The 19,700-nt window shown below is 42.0% G+C and overlaps 1 protein-coding gene across 1 annotated transcript; it reads left to right on the top strand.

Annotated features, from left to right (window-relative positions):
- Nucleotides 1-1,475: 1,475 nt before the first annotated feature.
- Nucleotides 1,476-16,645, top strand: LOC311148776 (uncharacterized protein). The gene is made up of 4 exons (XM_084185737.1): nucleotides 1,476-1,950; nucleotides 6,049-6,354; nucleotides 10,490-10,816; nucleotides 15,624-16,645. The coding sequence occupies exons 1-4, from the start codon at nucleotides 1,602-1,604 to the stop codon at nucleotides 16,103-16,105; spliced, it is 1,464 nt and encodes a 487-aa protein (XP_084041863.1). The 5' UTR covers nucleotides 1,476-1,601; the 3' UTR covers nucleotides 16,106-16,645.
- Nucleotides 16,646-19,700: the final 3,055 nt, after the last annotated feature.

Here is a 19,700-nt window from a genome sequence, read left to right as displayed (position 1 = left end):
AACGTTAGACGTTAATGCCGCAGTTGTATATTTTCGGTGAAAATCACTACAATAAATGTGGTTCAGCCTTCATCCTGGCCTGAAATTGGCTACACTATCAAGCTACTTCCCTCTCTTTACTGCGGGAGCGAAGAACATTGTGGCCCGTGTTGTTGTGTTGTCTGTCGGCTTGCAGCGTAAACTCTCCCATTTGAGCATTGTAGACTGTATCGCGGTGGCATCCAAATGGTTACTACCAATATTACAAGTTCTTTGTCGTGTAGGCTGCTATCCTACTACTCGAAATAAAATCAAGTGAGATGGACCAAATTGGAGATGGTGACGTTACTACATGTTATTTATCCTTGCCCATCGAAATAAACATAACTTTATTTTAGTTTTTGAACTATACTGAACAAAATTCAAAAGGCACTCGCACATCTGAGCTATCTTTTTTGCAGGTGCATGGTGACAGTTGAATTAGATGAGAAAAAAAGAAGAAACCCGCACACTGCTCTTGATAGTATCACTGAACAAAAATATAAACGCAACATTCAACGATTTTACTGAGTTACAGCTCATATAAGGAAATCAGTCAATTGAAATAAATTAATTAGGCCCTAATGGCTTGGGAATGCATAGGCCCACTCACTTGGGAGCCAGGCCCACCCACTGGTGAGCCAGGCCCAGCCAATTAGAATACGTTTTTCCCCACAAAAAGGCTTTATTACAGACATAAATACTCCTCAGTTTCATCAGCTGTCCTTGTGGCTGGTCTCAGAAGATCCTGCAGGTGAAGAAGCTGAATGTGGAGGTCCTGGGCTGGCGTGGTTACACGATGTCTGTGGTTGTGAGGCCGGTTGAACATACTGCCAAATTCTCTAAAAATATGTTGGAGGCGGCTTATGGTAGAGAAATGAACATTCAATTATCTTGTAAAAGCTCTGGTGGACATTCCTGAGACATCTGTGGCATTGTGTTGTGTCACAAAACTGCACATTTTAGTGGACTTTTATTGTCCCCAGCACAAGGTGCACCTGTGTAATGAACATGCTGTTTAATCAGCTTCTTGATATGCCACACCTGTCAGGTGGATGGATTATCTTGGCAAATGAGAAATGCTCACTAACAGAGATGTAAACAACTTTGTGCACAACATTTGAGAGAAGTAATATTTTATTTCAGCTCATGAAACATTGGACTAACACTTTACATGTTGGGTTTATATTTTTGTTCAGTATAGGTGCATGTTGCTGTTGTTGCCAGGTAGCCAGCATAAACTAGCTGGGAAGGGCTTATCAGGACGACTGCCTAAAACGAATCCATTTGTCTCCACACTGCTGTCTCAAGTGCACGACATGTCCTACATCATAAATTTGGGCACCAGGTGTGTCCCTATACCCTCTCCCGACTCGAAACACAATTGGCCATGATTGAGATGGGGGGAAACTTATTGCGTTTGTACTAGTGATACTACGGTAGCATCCAAGGGGTGTACACACGATGCGTTGATAGAGGTAGCTGGTTCTCCATGTAAATCAGTTGTGTGCTGACTTCTATTTTATATTTTTGGGGTGTGGGAGGAAGAATGAAAGACGTCTTCCACCAAAACGGACGAAATCATGAACAGCGCGGTATACATTTCGTTTTTTCAAGGTCAGTTGGAATCTGCACTAGAGCAAGTAGTGCAACTCGCAGTCCAGGAAATAACGAAGAGTGTTGGGTCAAGCTTGAATTCTATGTTATTGAAAACGGCCGTCAAAGAACAAGAAAACCAAAGACTTAAGTTAAGGCTTCAATCACTGGAGTTTGAACGTAATGGGGTAGAAAATGGAGCCGAGTTCAACGGTGGCAGGGAAGACAACGCGGCCACGGATCGAACAAAGCCCGAAACACACACCTTCAGCCACAGCACAGAGCGCGGCGTGCACGCAAACACTCAAAGACTGGATCAAAAAGGACGAGTAGTGGGTAAGGTTACTAGCTAGGCAAGGTTACTACCAAGGCACCTAGAGGTTTCATCTTATACATTTGAAACACAATAAGGCAATAACACCATTCTGTAGCCCTAAAGTCTGTTTGATCGCCGACTGTTTGTTTATGTGGCACAACGTATCAACACACTCCGTTTACATATAGTGGCGAGGTCAACAAAAACAGGACAACGCACCATTATCTTGGTATAGGTATCCGCATAGAGCAGAAAGTCTTGATAATAATAACAACCAGAGTTGATATGTAAATATGACATGCAGTAGTAGCCTGCAGCACACTGAGGATCAATTACATGTGTGGTAAAATCTTCAGGATATGAAAAACTGTCGTTTTCAATGTGGTTCTATTACCTTGGTTTCACTTGGGTTCTATTTGACTCAGGCATGCGTCCTTGTGAACGCTTACAATGGTCTCTTGTCTCAAGAGGTGTACACTTAACAATAATTAAGTGTCAAGAGGCCAATTTGTCATCTGTGGTGACATTGTTGCCATTGAGATTGTTCCAATGTACAGTTGTGGATTGACAACCAGTGCCAACATCACCAACCTTGTCACCAGTTGTGTCAAGCAAACGGTTAACTGAAAGGCAGTACATCCATCCCCATTAATTTTTCCTATCAGTGAAAATGATAGGCCTACTTATTGACCACTGCAGCATACATCCCATCAAACATTCTTCTCTGTAATTGAAGATGGGTTGGGATGAGAGGACTATCAGTGGTTGGCAAGGCAGTGACGTTATTGTTGTTGAGCCTCTCCTTAGTGCTGGCAGCAAAGGAAAGGATGCCATTCCCCCCAATAATCCTCCAATGAAAGTCACAAGCGCAAACCACACCCACTCAGTTCTTAGAGGGGATACATTTAGGGAGAGGAGGGGTGTGAGATATAAAAGGGGGGAGGAGGAGACATTGGGCAAACTGTGTCATTGTGCCCCAAAATGCTGAGGCCATTGGCAGGCCTTCAACTCAATTTGCACATTTTGGACAAAGCTGAGGCTGGAGCTGTACCTCTTCACTTAGCATATGGCAATGGATCTTATTTAGGTTGCGACGGCCAGGGAGGCCATTTTGATGTTGTAGGTAAATTAATCTGGGCAGCAACATTCATACTTCAGTCACAGACACCCACACAGGTAGCTCCTCATACAGTGCATGATGTCACACTTACACAATGCAACACAACAATTAGGCTAGTAGGCTTCCTCGCTCACTCCGCTCAATTACTATTTATATCCTTTGGTTTTAACAAAAGGGGCAATTGTAGAGACCATGCTGCACAAAATCTCCTCACACAATTTTCCAACTTGATTTGTTTTCTTCCTCAGGGATTTGGACATGTAATCCATTCTCTCTTTTCTAGTTACGTAATTCCGTGTGTGTTTGTAAAACAAACCTGCCGTGTGTGTAAAACCCTGTTTGCTTTGTCAATCGGCATTCAAGATGATCCAAGGTTGCCAGAAACCAACTAGGCCTATGCTGTCATTGTCTGCAGCAGCTTGGTGCTCTGCTGCTCACCACAGCTTTAAAGCGGTTTCCAACCCACTCCTACTTTAGTCAAATCACATAATTGAGTACGTTTACATGCACACTAATCATTTTATATTAAACTGATTATGGCAGAAGGCCCGAGTATGGCATTAATCATGTAAACACCTTACTCTGCTTATCTTAATCGGTGTACAGTCATAATCGAGGTAAGCATACGCTGATTAAAACACCTGGTATTCTGAGCAGTCTTTCGAATATTTAGGGCATGTAAACAGCTTAATCGGCGTTCCAGCAGTGTATTTGGTCTACGCATTTGCCAGCACCGGGTAGCTCTAACCTCCTTTTTATGCGCGAGTGAATTGAGTTTGGAAAAACTGAAAGTATGCATCTTAGAAATAGTTTTCACTTTATATGTCCAAACTCAGAACAAAATAGTATTCGCAAAAATAACATGGTCCCTGTGGTATAACGTTTATTTTGATTGGCGATTTTCTGCATTTATCAAAAGTCCCATCAGAAGCCTGATTTCAGATGTGTCCATGTAAATAGGATTATTAGTTAATTTGTTCTTCTTGCAAAGCATGTAAACATTTGAAAGCTGCAATATGTAACTTTTTGGGCGTCCTGACCAAATTCACATAGAAATGTGAGTTATAGATCTGTCACTCATTAATAGCATGTCTAAGAAGTGGTAGATCTGTTCTATGTGCGTTATTTCTATGCTTCCCATTCTTAAGTTTTGTTTTTGCGTCTTTTACTTTCGGTTTGTACACCAGCTTCAAACAGCTGAAAATACAATAGTTTTGGAAAATATATTTTCACAGCGTTTTAGATGGTACAATTATTCTCTACGCTATGGTTGCTTGTTTTGTCACATAAACTGAAATTAGGCAAACTATTAGGATTTTAGCACCCAGGAAATGGCAGACCGATTTCTGCATAGTGCATCTTTAAACAAACAATTCTATTAATCCAACTATCCACAATCTTATTATTGTGTTCATGGAACCGTGATCAATGACTAAGTAGTTCAGTTTATTCTCAGCTTTATCTGTAACTAAGACTTAATACCATATATGTGTGGTGATGGATATGTCAAATGTTTTCTCACCATGTTTTGCACAACTTATTTTACATGTACAACTTGTGGTTAAGAACAAAGGGTGAGAGTCATGGTGTGGGTCATTGTTTGATTCTGGATATCGGCTAGGCCTAGGCTTTCTACTACACAGCTGTTAATTATTGGAAAGAGTAGCCTAGCTCATTTGTCAGATATCATCATGGAGATATTTGTACTACAGTGTATGCAATGAAAAGCATATCTAATATTCTCTGTGATTTGGGGTTGTTTGAAAATATCAATTTTGGTAATTGATTTAGCTCAAAACTATTATGGGAACTGTGAGAACTTCCTCGATTACTTCAGGGAAATGTTCACCACTCCCAAATTATACATATTGCAAAGGGGGACGTGACCGAGCTATCTGAGCAATGAAGCCTTCTCATGGTATTAAAAAGGATTCCCTTCTATATTTTACTGCTCTATAAAAGTAGGATATTTGATTATAGTAATTCACTCATTGAATATAACTAATTTATTGTCATTGCCACCATGGATGCAATGCCCAATAAAACCTGCCTCACATTTAATTGATTGGTGTATTTGTAACAGCAACCAATCGAAAACGGCGAAATTGGCATTTATAGGAAAGCTCAAATCTGTCCCCTAGACACATGCCTTTTCTGGGTGTCATATGGTTGTTATCAATCAAGTGACTTTCACAGTCTGGCAGTGCTACAACAATGCAATCAAGAGCCATTTAATAACATGGCTGAAATCTGTAACTTTTGAGTCGTTGTATTGCACAGGTGAAAATTAATGCCCATTGCTGGACGCTTAAAAATTGGTTCATCTCAAAGGATGCCAAGTAAAACTCATTATGGGATGACAATGTTTTTCTTAGTGTTTTGGGACCCCCCAAAAAAGGGGCACTGTGTGTGTAACATGTAATATGTAGGCTAGAGAAATGCTTATAATAACAATGCTGTACAAGCAAGGGCTCTCAAGGCTACTTTGTGTAAAGCAGGGATGGACTGCATTCAAAAGGACTCAATGGCTGTTATTTTTCCAATTCTAATGGCTGAGCCTAAAATAGATCTTTTAACATTTTAAATGTATGAGACACCTTTTTATCCAAACCAAGTTTGGAAATGGTGTGGCTTGTGATTTCATTGCGCAATGCATTTGTGTGTTATTTGATTAAAACCTCTACACAAATAATTGCAGCCCTACTAATTTACATAGTAAAAAGAGTGGTTTGGAGAGAAATTTCCCTGCAAGGATACAGGGTTGTTTTTGCCTACTGTGTTCAACAAATATCCTAGAATGAGAGCATTGAGCGCAACATGTGATATATATAATTTTTTACCTTGATCACTGCCAGCTTTCAAATGTATCACTATTTATCTACAAACATACCAACCATTGACCTATGCCTAATTACTTCCTCTGAACTCACACCAGGTTTTTATTTCTACTTTCATAATTCTGATGACTATTTTGTCTCCGTGTCCTCCTCTTCTGCAGGTCAGCTAAAGATGGTCATGGAGCATGTGCTGGAGTTTGCTGTGTGCGAACTGACCAAAATCGTGGAGGCCAGTTTCGATGATCTGCTCCTGGAGATGACCAAGAAAGAGCGGGAGCACAGCGCTCTGGAGGAGCAGTTGCGCCGCGTGGCTCACCAGGAGAACGGGAAGGGCGGGGTGTCGAGGAGGAGTGGGTCAGAAAACAACACAGCGTTCCCCAGTGGCTCAGAGGACACCCGGCAGGAATCCAGAAACGTCACAGTCAAAATTGTCCGGGAACAAAGGGAGCAAACGGAGACAATAAATGGTCTGTGTTATAACAGTAAAATTATGTTCTCGTCAACATGACAATCAACTGCATGCTTTATTTACAGTCCCAAATGTGACACACACGCACACAGAAAAGGGGGATGCTTGCTATGATAGCAGTCAAATCCCACAGTCCTGGATGTTATGTTATGGAAAATGTAGGGTTGGAAAGTACCACAGTACGGCCAGGGCTCGGCACCTCCTCTGCCTATACATTCAATTACTCATGAGAGGCCAGTAACTTCCTGTTCATATGGTTTCAAGTTGCAACTCGCAATGCCACAGGGTAAATCCATTTGAATTCAATCACTTTTAGACAGCATTCCTTTTGATTTGAACGAAACCTCCCATACATATTTGCCCATTGTAGATGTGCTCAGAAAATACCATGAGGCATCCATGTCTTCATCACTGGAAAATATAAACAGTTGAGTATCATTTAAAAGCTTACAAACAGCTTTTAAATGACAAACAATTTGATAATTTCCTTTCCCCCCCCCTTTTTTTTAAACCTTAAACGTCAATTATCTAAACACGTTTTTTTCTTTCATATTTGCTTGTTTTATTCTAGACCCTATTTTACATAATCTGTGTTTTTTGTAGTATGCCCGCCATCGGTTGAGACGCAACATGCTTTTGAATACAGCGTGGGTGTCATGTTTTAGCTGATAAATGTACTAAAACGGGAATAAAATTGAAATTTCTACATTGACATGGTACTACAAAGATGGTTGGAGGTCCACACATCAGAGAATGTTGACATTAATGGGAATATCTGTTTTAAATTATACTGTCAATCCTTCATAGGAAACCTATTGAAATCAAGGAAATATAGATGATAGAATAGACATGACCATTTAAGTTGACATTCGACTGGATGGACCGGCGGCCATCTTTGTGGTACTAATTAGAATTTAAAAAATACAATTGAAATGGTGTAGTAGCTAAATTGCAGCGATCTGAAGGGATTAAATTACACCCAACCTGTATTTAAGAGCATGTTGTCTCAACTGTTGGCCGGCACAACATAAATACCTCAGACAATGTAAAATAGGGTCTAAGCTACAACATATGCTAATATGAAAAATAATCGGTACGCGTTTTTAGATAATTGACGTTAAAGGTACACATTAAAAAAAGTTATATTTTTTTAGACATTCGTTTTCAAGAAATTATAAAATAATTTGACAACCCTGTTTTTGTAAGCTTTTAAATTATATCAAACTCAACCATTTATCTTTTCCAGTAATGAAGACATAGATGTCTCATGGTATGCAAAATGGGTCAACTTTGAGCACCTTTCTCTCCTGAATGCTTTGGCATTCAGGTCCAAAAAGTTACTTTAAATGAAAAGGGATGCTGTCAAAAAGTGATTGGATTTACCCAACATACAGTGGGGAAAAAAAGTATTTAGTCAACCACCAAATGTGCAAGTTCTCCCACTTAAAAAGATGAGAGAGGCCTGTAATTTTCATCATAGGTACACGTCAACTATGACAGACAAAATTAGAAAAAAAAATCCAGAAAATCACATTGTAGGATTTTTAATGAATTTATTTGCAAATTATGGTGGAAAATAAGTATTTGGTCAATAACAAAAGTTTCTCAATACTTTGTTATATACCCTTTGTTGGCAATGACACAGGTCAAACGTTTTCTGTAAGTCTTCACAAGGTTTTCACACACTGTTGCTGGTATTTTGGCCCATTCCTCCATGCAGATCTCCTCTAGAGCAGTGATGTTTTGGGGCTGTCGCTGGGCAACACGGACTTTCAACTCCCTCCAAAAATGTTCTATGGGGTTGAGATCTGGAGACTGGCTAGGCCACTTCAGGACCTTGAAATGCTTCTTACGAAGCCACTCCTTCGTTGCCCGGGCGGTGTGTTTGGGATCATTGTCATGCTGAAAGACCTAGCCACGTTTCATCTTCAATGCCCTTGCTGATGGAAGGAGGTTTTCACTCAAAATCTCACGGTACATGGCCCCATTCATTCTTTCCTTTACACAGATCAGTCGTCCTGGTCCCTTTGCATAAAAACAGCCCCAAAGCATGATGTTTCCACCCCCATGCTTCACAGTAGGTATGGTGTTCTTTGGATGCAACTCAGCATTCTTTGTCCTCCAAACACGACGAGTTTACTTTTTACCAAAAAGTTCTATTTCGGTTTCATCTGACCTTATGACATTCTCCCAATCCTCTTCTGGATCATCCAAATGCACTCTAGCAAGCTTCAGACGGGCCTGGACATGTACTGGCTTAAGCAGGGGGACACGTCTCGCACTGCAGGATTTGAGTCCCTGGCGGTGTAGTGTGTTACTGATGGTAGGCTTTGTTACTTTGGTCTCAGCTCTCTGCAGGTCATTCACTAGGTCCCCCCGTGTGGTTCTGGGATTTTTGCTCACCGTTCTTGTGATCATTTTGACCCCACGGGGTGAGATCTTGCGTGGAGCCCCAGATCGAGGGAGATTATCAGTGGTCTTGTATGTCTTCCATTTCCTAATAATTGCTCCCACTGTTGATTTCTTCAAACCAAGCTGCTTACCTATTGCAGATTCAGTCTTCCCAGCCTGGTGCAGGTCTACAATTTTGTTTCTGGTGTCCTTTGACAGGTCTTTGGTCTTGGCCATAGTAGAGTTTGGAGTGTGACTGTTTGAGGTTGTGGACAGGTGTCTTTTATACTGATAACAAGTTCAAACAGGTGCCATTAATACAGGTAACGAGTGGAGGACAGAGGAGCCTCTTAAAGAAGAAGTTACATGTCTGTGAGAGCCAGAAATCTTGCTTGTTTGTAGGTGACCAAATACTTATTTTCCACCATAATTTGCAAATAAATTCATTAAAAATCCTACAATGTAATTTTCTGGAAAAAAAATTCTCAATTTGTCTGTCATAGTTGACGTGTACCTATGACGAAAATGACAGGCCTCTCTCATCTTTTTAAGTGGGAGAACTTGCACAATTGGTGGCTGACTAAATACTATTTTTCCCCACTGTATTAAGGTGAATACAAGGGTATTGTAAATCTTGGGTACGCTTTATTTTACGAGCTGCTATTTTGCTTGATTGATAAATAGGTAATGACCTAATAATTAAGGTTATTTTGGGAGTCATTCTACATTGAAACAAGCGCCGGTACATACCAGTTGGTTACCAATTGTGTTAAATTCTTTGAATTGCCAGAAAGTACACATAATTACATGTTATGTCTGAGTAAACACTTGGCAAATAGCAGTTGAAACAAACCAAGCGTTCCCTTAATTTCTGGTGCTGAAAATAAGCTTGTGTCCAAGTAGTCAGACTGTAAAAAAACACACACAAAAAACAGTATGAATAGGAGTCAATATGGACTAACCAGAGCTCTGAGGCCACATTTTCTAAATAAAAATGTTAATGTGTTCAATAACCATGTTATAAGCCATGACTTGCACACAACACCAGTCTCTGAATCAGTTGAATTGGTCAATTTACCTATTCAGTAGCTGTCAAAATGGGAGCTGAAGCTCACCTGTTATAGTTAACTATTAACCGTGTCAGTGCCAAATAGTTGCTCCAGTTAAGCCCCTGCAATCTGTTACTGTGTATATGACATCATGCCATGTTAGGTATGCCATGTCCAGGAGATATAGGTTTCCCTCTACTCTAAGAGTCCACTCTTATACTTGTGCTGGTAATACTGCTTAGATATTATAAAGCTGGTTCACTATAAGCAAACAGACACTTCCTATGTGTATATTGCCTTGGGTCTCTTTAATGTACAACATTTAGTAAAATGGATCAATATTCAAATGTACTGCATTAGAAATGACTGCTATAATGATGGAAATAATCACTGAATGTGTTACCTGCTTCTTCAGGTGCAATGATGTACGAACACAAACGTGCACACTGTTTTTTATAAATGTTTGTCAGTGTTCGTATCCACATCATGGATACGTTTTGCACTTTAATTCCAGTTCAGTTGTCTTGTTCTCAAGTTTGTTTAATCTCTCTCTTTTTTTTCTCCCTCTCTCTCTCTGTGCAGACAGTGACAAGAAATTTGTCCTGACCACAGCCTGTATGAATTGTGCTTGTTTTCTAATTCAGGTTTGTCTTGTTCTCAGTTTTGTCGCTCACTCCCTCTCTCTGTGTGTAGACAGTGACAATCAGGCTGTCTTGACTGTAGCCCAAGACTGGGTCCCCATCCTGGACAAGGTTTTTGGGCAGAAGTGGTGCAGCGACCTGTGGCAGATCAAAGAGCTGGCTTCAGGGAAGGGGGGCGAGGAGAGGACCGGGGGATCTGGGTTGGGGATTGTGGGCTCCTTCCCCAGTCTGAACGCCCTGATCCGTGAGAACCTGGAGCCCTCCCCCACCAGCCTCCTGCAGGACCCCCAGTGGATGCCTCTGGAGGACATGGAGGTCCTCTCCTCGACCTTGGACACTCCGCAAGACCTTCCTGCTACCATAAGCACCACAGCCACGGGTGAGCATGGGAACTACTGAACTGATGTCGCTACGTGACATGGCCAGTTGTGTGCACACTTACTCTTAAGTCCCATGACTCGTTATGCTTAATTTTATATTAAGGTATGTGTTCTCCTTTTTATTTATTTTTATTTCACCTTTATTTAACCAGGCAAGCCAGTTGAGAACGAGTTCTCATTTACAACTGCGACCTGGCCAAGATAAAGCAAAGCAGTGCGATTAAAAACAACAACACAGAATTACATATGGGGTAAAACAAAACATAAAGTCAAAAATACCACAGAAAATATATATACAGTGTGTGCAAATGTAGCAAGTTATAGAGGTAAGGCAATAAATAGGCCATAGTGCAAAATAATTACAATTAGTATTAACACTGGAATGATAGATGTGCAAGAGATGATGTGCAAATAGAGATACTGGGGTGCAAATGAGCAAAATATGGGGATGAGGTAGTTCAGTGTTCTAATTTCAGAAGGGCTGTGTACAGGTGCAGTGATCGGTAAGGTGCTCTGACAACTGATGCTTAAAGTTAGTGAGGGAGATAATAGTCTCCAGCTTCAGAGATTTTTGCAGTTCGTTCCAGTCATTGGCAGCAGAGAACTGGAAGGAATGGCGGCCAAAGGAGGTGTTGGCTTTGGGGATGACCAGTGAGATATACCTGCTGGAGAGCATACTACGGGTAGGTGCTATGGTGACCAATGACCTAAGATAAGGCGGGGATTTGCCTAGCAGTGATTTATAGATGGCCTGGAGCCAGTGGGTTTGGCGACGAATATGTAGTGAGGACCAGCCAACAAGAGCGTACAGGTCACAGTGGTGGGTAGTATATGGGGCTTTGGTGACAAAACGGATGGCACTGTGATAGACTACATCCAATTTGCTGAGTAGAGTGTTGGAGGCTATTTTGTAAATGACATCGCCGAAGTCAAGGATCGGTAGGATAGTCAGTTTTACGAGGGCATTTTTGGCAGCATGAGTGAAGGAGGCTTTGTTGTGAAATAGGAAGCCGATTCTAGATTTAACTTTGGATTGGAGATGCTTAATGTGAGTCTGGAAGGAGAGTTTACAGTCTAACCAGACACCTAGGTATTTGTAGTTGTCCACATACTCTAGGTCAGACCCGTCGAGAGTAGTGATTCTAGTCGGGTGGGCGGGTGCCAGCAGCGTTCGATTGAAGAGCATGCATTTAGTTTTACTAGTGTTTAAGAGCAGTTGGAGGCTACGGAAGGAGTGTTGTATGGCATTGAAGCTTGTTTGGAGGTTTGTTAACACAGTGTCCAATGAAGGGCCAGATGTATACAAAATTGTGTCGTCTGCGTAGAGGTGGATCTGAGAGTCACCAGCAGCAAGTGACATCATTGATATACACAGAGAAAAGAGTCGGTCCAATAATTTAACCCTGTGGCACCCCCATAGAGACTGCCATAGGTCCAGACAACATGCCCTCCGATTTGACACATTGAACTCTATCTGAGAAGTAGTTGGTGAACCAGGCGAGGCAGTCATTTGAGAAACCAAGGCTATTTAGTCTGCCAATAAGAATGCGGTGGTTGACAGAGTCGAAAGCCTTGGCCAGGTCGATGAAGACGGCTGCACAGTACTGTCTATTATCGATTGCGGTTATAATATCGTTTAGGACCTTGAGCATGGCTGAGGTGCATGACCAGCTCGGAAACCGGATTGCATTGCGGAAAAGGTACGGTGGGATTCGAAATGGTCGGTGATCTGTTTGTTAACTTGGCTTTCAAAAACTTTCGAAGGGCAGGATGGATTTAGGTCTGTAACAGTTTGGATCTAGAGTGTCACCCCCTTTTGAAGAGGGGGATGACCGCGGCAGCTTTCCAGTCTCTGGGGATCTCAGACGTTACGAAAGAGAGGTTGAACAGGCTAGTAATAGGGGTTGCGACAATTTCGGCGGCTAATTTTAGAAAGAAACGGTCCAGATTGTCTAGCCCAGATGATTTGTAGGGGTCCAAATTTTGCAGCTCTTTCAGAACATCAGCTGACTGAATTTGTGTGAAGGAGAAGCGGGGGGAGGCATGGGCAAGTTGCAGCGGTGGATGCAGATCTGGTGGCCGTTGTAGTGGTAGCCAGGTGGAAAGCATGGCCAGCCGTAGCAAAATGCTTGTTGAAATTCTCGGTTATTGTAGATTTATCGGTGGTGATAGTGTATCCTAGCCTCAGTGCAGTGGGCAGCTGGGAGGAGGTGCTCTTATTCTCCATGGACTTTACAGTGTCCCAAAACTTTTTGGAGTTAGTGCTACAGGATGCACATTTCTGTTTGAAAAAGCTAGCGTTTGCTTTCCTAACTGCTTGTGTATATTGGTTCCTAACTTCCCTGAAAAGTTGCCACAGGATGTTTTTGTGCTGGTCAAGGACAGTCAAGTCTGAGGAGAACCAGGGGCTATATCTGTTCTGAGTTCTGAATTTTTTGAATGGGGCATGCTTATTTAAGATTGAGAGGAAAGCACTTTTAAAGAACAACCTGGCATCCTCTACTGACGGAATGAGATCGATATCCATCCAGGATACCTGGGCCAGGTCAATTAGGAAGGCCTGCTCGCTAATGGGTTTTAGGGAGCGTTTGACAGTGATTAGGGGTGGACCCGTTACTGATGCAGGCAATAAGACAGTGATCGCTGAGATCCTGGTTGAAGACAGCGGAGGTGTATTTAGAGGGTAAGTTAGTCAGGATGATATCTATGAGGGTGCCCATGTTTACGGATTGAGGGTTGTACCTGGTAGGTTCCTTGATAATTTGTGTGAGATTGAGGGCATCTAGTTTGGATTGTAGGATGGCCGGGGTGTTAAGCATATCCCAGTTTAGGTCACCAAGCAGTACGAACTCTGAGGATAGATGGGGGGCAATCAATTCACATATGGTGTCCAGGGCACAGCTGGGGGCTGAGGGGGGTCTGTAGCAAGCGGCAACAGTGAGAGACTTATTTCTGGAAAGGTGGATTTTTAGAAGTACGAGCTCAAACTGTTTGGGCACAGACCTGGATAGTATGATAGAGCTCTGCAGGCTATCTCTACAGTAGATTGCAACTCCACCCCCTTTGGCAGTTCTATCTAGACGGAAAATGTTGTAGTTGGGGATGGACATTTTAGAATTTTTGGTGGCCTTCCTAAGCCAGGATTCAGACACTGCTAGAACATCAGGGTTGGCGGAGTGTGCTAACTTAGTGAATAACTCAAACTTAGGAAGGAGGCTTCTGATGTTAATGTGCAAGAAACCAAGGCTTTTACGGTTACAGAAGTCAACAAATGATAACTCCTGGGTGTAGGAGTGATACTGGGGGCTGCAGGGCCTGGGTTAGCCTCTACATCACCAGAGGAACAGAGGAGGACTAGAATAAGGATACGGCTAAAGGCTTTAAGAACTGGTCTTCTAGTGCGTTGGGTACAGAGAATAAAGGGGGCAGATTTCCGGGCGTTGTAGAATAGTTTCAGGGCATTATGTACAGACAAGGATATGGAAGGATATGAGTACAGTGGAGGTAAACCTAAGCGTTGGGTAACAATGAAAGAGATAGCATAACTGGAGGCACCGATTGAGCCGGTCTCGGCGTGTATGGGGGTGGAACAAAGGAGCTATTTGAGGCAGTTTGAGAATGACTTGGAGTTCTATATTGTAATTGTAAAATAAGAACTAACTGGAACAGCAATAGGCAAGGCATATTGACATGGGAGAGAGGCATAAAGCAATCACAGGTGTTATTAGAGAGAGCTCAGACAACAACTGGTAATGGCGATGAAAGTTTGGGCTGAGGCTAAACAGATAAACAGGACAGGGTACCGTGTAAAGGAACAGTCCAGCAGACATCAGCTGTGCAGCTGAGTGATCATAAGGTCCAGTGAACAGCAATATGTGAGTCCGAGAGCAGTTCGAATTGGTGCTAAAGCACAGCGTGCAGGAAGCACGGCTGTTGTTTGCGTGTGCTAGCGGGCCGGGGCTAGCAGATGGATCTTCGTGGTCGTCGCAACGGGAAGCCTGTTGAAACCACAGACGATTACGTCGACAGACCAGTCGTGATGGATCGGCGGGGCTCCGTGTCGACTCTAGGAGGTCCTGTCCGGTTGACAGAGAGGTAGATAGCCGGGAGATGTGCCTAACTCGAGGCTAGCTCAAGGCTGATTAGCCAACAACAACATCCATTTGGTTGCAGTTAGCTAGTTGCGATGATCAGGTGTTAAAGGTCCTGTGATTCTGGCAGAAAGTCTAACTGGTGCTTGCTTCGGGGGCAGTGGTGATTAGCCTACAGCAACATCCATTCGGTTGCGGCTAGCTAGTTGCGATCCGGTGTTAGGGTCCAGTGATTCAGTTATTCTGGCAGAAAATCCGATGTTCTGGGTGAAAACCGCTAACGGTGGCTAATATCAAGTAGCTAGTTAGCTGGCTAGCTAGTTTCAACTGGAGATTCTAGATAAAGGTGAGTAAATAATATAATCTGTTCCACATTGAGTGAGGTGGGTTGCAGGAAAGTATATTTAGTAGAAGGATGAAAAGTGTGATAGGGAAATATGTACGAAAAATACAAAAAACTGCCTATTTACACGGACACACAACAAAGAACACGACCGCACTGCTACGCCATCTTGGATTCTTCCAATGGATGAATAATGTGTATTCTCTGAGTCTAGTACAAAACAAGATGGCTGTAGCTTCCTTGTCACATCCTCCTGGACCAATTGGATTTCCTTCCCCTATTATTAGAAACTGTCAGCTTTTTATTGCTTTTAATCTTAATTTCACTCATTCTCTCTTCGCTTTGATTTGTATCCCTCTGCCTGTGTTTCAGCTGAGGTGTCCCTCAGGTCTCCGTCGATGCTTCACCGGCTCCTCACACTCCCCGCTCAGCTCCTAGAGGAGGACGAGGACGAGAACGCCATGGAAACTATCCCCCTGCTCCCCGAAGCTTCACCTGGCAGAGCAGCTGTGCGCCGGCAAAACACAGAATCGCCTAACCAGAGCTGCCCATCTCCTCCCATGAAAAAGGTTGCTGTTTCACAGGAGGAGGTGGAGGAGGATGAAGACAAAGGGACGACGACGCTGGACTCAAAGGTGAAGACCGTGCCTCTCAAAGGCAGGAAGGCTCACGAGTGTAAAGAATGCGGCAAGAAGTTCAGCCGGGTGCTGCTCCTGAAAGCTCACCAACAGACTCATATCACCACAGCACTGGCGACGACGCCAGCGATTTGCTGCTCGGAGTGCGGGAAACGCTTCTCCCAGGCATCCCGGTTACAGGCGCACCTACGAACACACACCGGGAAAAAGTCCTGAGCAGATAGAAAAGGGAATGGGAAGATTGAAGTAGAGAAATGAGAATTGGAATCGAAAAGTCGATCTTCAGTCCATATCACAAATAGCCGTATCAGTAGCAGGATGGTCACCGGAATTCGTATTCATACATTTGTGTTCACTTTAAGTACCTTACAAGTTGGGAATCAGAGGCATTTTTTCATGTTGCTGATTTGAAGGTACCGTTTTGCTGACTGCTGTATGTTTCTTAATTGTTACCAACATTTTTATTTCTTACATGTGTCAACAAGGTAAATACTTTGTAGTCTTGGGATTGGATCTCGCTGGTAGTCGTGGTTAACATTATGTATAGCATGGGACAGTGTTGCTCACAACAAGCAATGAAGTGACCTTTTTTAAGTGCTCTTTTTATTTTTCTCAATATACTTTTCTACATTTTTGGAATATCAAACTGGTCTCTTTTGTGGTTTATTATTTCATATCAAGGTTATTAGCCACACCAGAGGCCAGAATCTTGGCTTTTGTGGACTGCAACTTCAATAAACATTACACTAATTTGTACGAATTGTATCTTTCAGTGGCAGAGGTGTTGTCTCAAGTCGAATGTGAATCACAACTAATCTTTTTTCCGGTGCTACAAGCAGTGACTCGCTTTCAAAGGGCTTATGTGCCCGGGGTAAAGGGATAAAGAGACTGACTGCTGGAGTCAGTAGCAGAGATAATACCTTTGTTTTGCTTACCTCTGAATATGAATCTCTGTACAGATGGAAAGAACCTGGTATTTATCTTCTTTACCTTCTTCATGCAATTCACTATTTACAGTCCTCACTAGACAATATTTTTATTTTTCACTCAACATAAATACCTCCTCAAAAACACTCTCAAATAATATAAGTTGAAAGGTGTTACATTGATAGCCCTTTTTGTTTTTATAAAGAACCTATAGAACCACAGATTCATAACACAATCGTGCAATTTACTCCTGAATCACGAGTCTGCAGACCTCTACTTGATGACTAACACAAGCTGTGTGACGACGACCTATCACAGTAGTCCCTCTTGGGGTTTTCCACACTCTATCTGTGTGCCCTGGAAGGACCACAAGTCTAAGAGGATAATCGCCCTCGTGCTGATTGTGGAGGCTGGGTTCTCTCAAGTGTCATGGGAAGTAGAGAAATACCACATTGATGAAACACACTTTTTGGATTGTTTTACGTCTTGTTTGAGCTCCGGATGAGTCGAATGTGGAGCATCTGATTGGACATCGGGAATATTGTTTCTGCTCATATGGCCATGCCTAACAGAATACTTTGTTGGAACATCAAATATTGAAGGGAGGGGCCATTCAAATAAGGGAGGGATGGATGGATGAGGGAAGATGGGGTGCGGGGGTTGAGGTGCAGGTTTGTATAGACTTTGGAGACTTACTGGTGTTTCAGGATTGCTCTTTGCCTTTCTACAGATATCTTTTGGGAGGCAAACACTGTTTAAGCCCCTCCGCCAGATTCCTTAAGTATCGTAGCGTCTTCCCATTTTGATTGTGTTTTGTCTCTTGTAGATGTCTGCAGCTTGTAGTGCTGAGCGATTAGTGCTTTTTGAGGTCTGTTTAGTTTCGGTTTGGTTATGAAAAAATAGTCACGGTTTTCGGTTTAGATTATATATATATATTTTTTTTTTGTATGCATTATGTGGGTTGAATGCTCTAACTCAGAATAAAACAATTAAAAGTCCCATGATGGTAGTGACTACCCATTACTGCTTATCACTTATTAACCATCATTTATTCACATTACTTTACTTTAATAAAATATTTCAGTTGTGTATATTATATTTATTTTATTTGATGGCTTTATTATTTAATTCCAAGTCATCTCAAATCTCTATAGAGCTGCTGTCTGACAAAATTACTATTTTAGTAGTTCTTCAAAGTAAATAAGGCATACTTTTATGACTGCTAAATACCAACTATCAATCACTTAGATCATGTGTTTTCAGATAGATACCTTGTGAAGCAACTGATCTCTCTCTCGATTGCGCATTCTTCTCTCTCTCTCTCTACCCCACACTAACCTAACGTAGCAGGCGTAAAAGAAACACAGGCGGGACAAGTAGGCGTGCAGTGGATTATGGTCATAGTAGTTAATTACCCCGTTTTCTGCGCTAAACAATGTAGAATATTGGCCTGTTGGAAACTGCAACTCCCTACTATATCGCACAGTTTAGGCTTGATCTGATTTATCTCTAGAGAAACGTTGCAATGTGCACATTTGAGCTCACAGAACAAAAACGAACAAAATGGAATTCAAATAATTTTACCATCGGTCAATTAGTTATTTAGAAAACGAAAAATAACAGAAATTATGGTTAATCGCTCAGCACAAAGCATTAATTTAATAACAAGCAATACTGTGTACCATTGAGACCATGGTAATGTTACATATTTGTGGCGAAGCCAGTAACCTATTGTTGAAGATGTACATGTACTTCAAACAACAATCGATGGAAAGAAATCTTCATCTGTTCCGTAATCCACAGGATATTCTTTGTCTTCCTCAGGGAGGTTGTTTCTGTGGCTCTGTTTCCAAGACATCAGGTCACAGGGCAGCTTCTACACTTATCCCCCTGCTCCACCAGAGAATGGGAAACCCACGGCAACGTGCCCTCGTGCCCACTGACTTTTTCTGTTAAAGTAGTCGTACTTACGCTGTTTCGAATTTGTGCTCCTGTGCTATCTTTTCATATTTTGCTTAATTGTAGCCACAGATTACATCTTAGTTTACACTCTCGCTTGTGCTTTGCCTCATGTAAGTCCTTGACATAAGTGTAGATTGTTAATTACTATGTATCTGAAACCATCAGGACCATATGTTCTCATTCTATTTCTATCAGAATCTGAGAAGACAATAGGTTACAAAAGATGTGGGTCTTTTGTTCAGGTCAAACAAGGATCAACGTTTACATGGGCACAATGTAAAAATGGTTTGCTACACACCCTTGCGCATCTTCAACTTTAACCAATTTAAAGAAATTGCATGCAACGTATTCACATTTTCATAAGGTAAAATGTATGAAAATATATGGAGAGAGAAAATGTCTCTCCTTGACTTCAGGGTTGTAACCAATGTGCAAATCGATTATTTTAAAGTGTTTTAAATACTTGTCTCTAAGGCTGTGTTTACATGTTTACATTTTAGTCATTTAGCAGACGCTCTTATCCAGAGCGACTTACAGTTAGTGAGTGCATACATTTTTCATACTGGCCCCCCGTGGGATTCGAACCCACAACCCTGGCATTGCAAGCGCCTTGCTCTACCAACTGAGCTACAGGCAGCCCAATTCTGATCTTTTCCCCAATTATTGGCAAAAGAGCTGAACTGATTGTTGGAAAAATATCATAATTGGCCTGCCTGTGTAAACACAGCCTAAGACTGAAACATTGTAGAAACCCTCAAAGGCTTTAAGTTGTAGAGAATGTATGTTGCTTATTATATCTGCAGCCAGTGCTGTGCACTTGCAATTAATGACTTGCTATTGATGATTGGCCTATGCTTTGTCCTAGTAGCAAGAACTCACATAGTGCACTTCATTCCCACTAAAAGCAGTGTCTTGTATAGAC

Source organism: Coregonus lavaretus, assembly GCF_964263955.1.
Source record: "Coregonus lavaretus genome assembly, chromosome: 2".
Lineage (NCBI taxonomy): Eukaryota > Metazoa > Chordata > Actinopteri > Salmoniformes > Salmonidae > Coregonus > Coregonus lavaretus.
The sequence above is the reverse complement of the archived record's forward strand: the minus strand, read 5'-3'. Positions and strand labels throughout refer to the sequence as shown.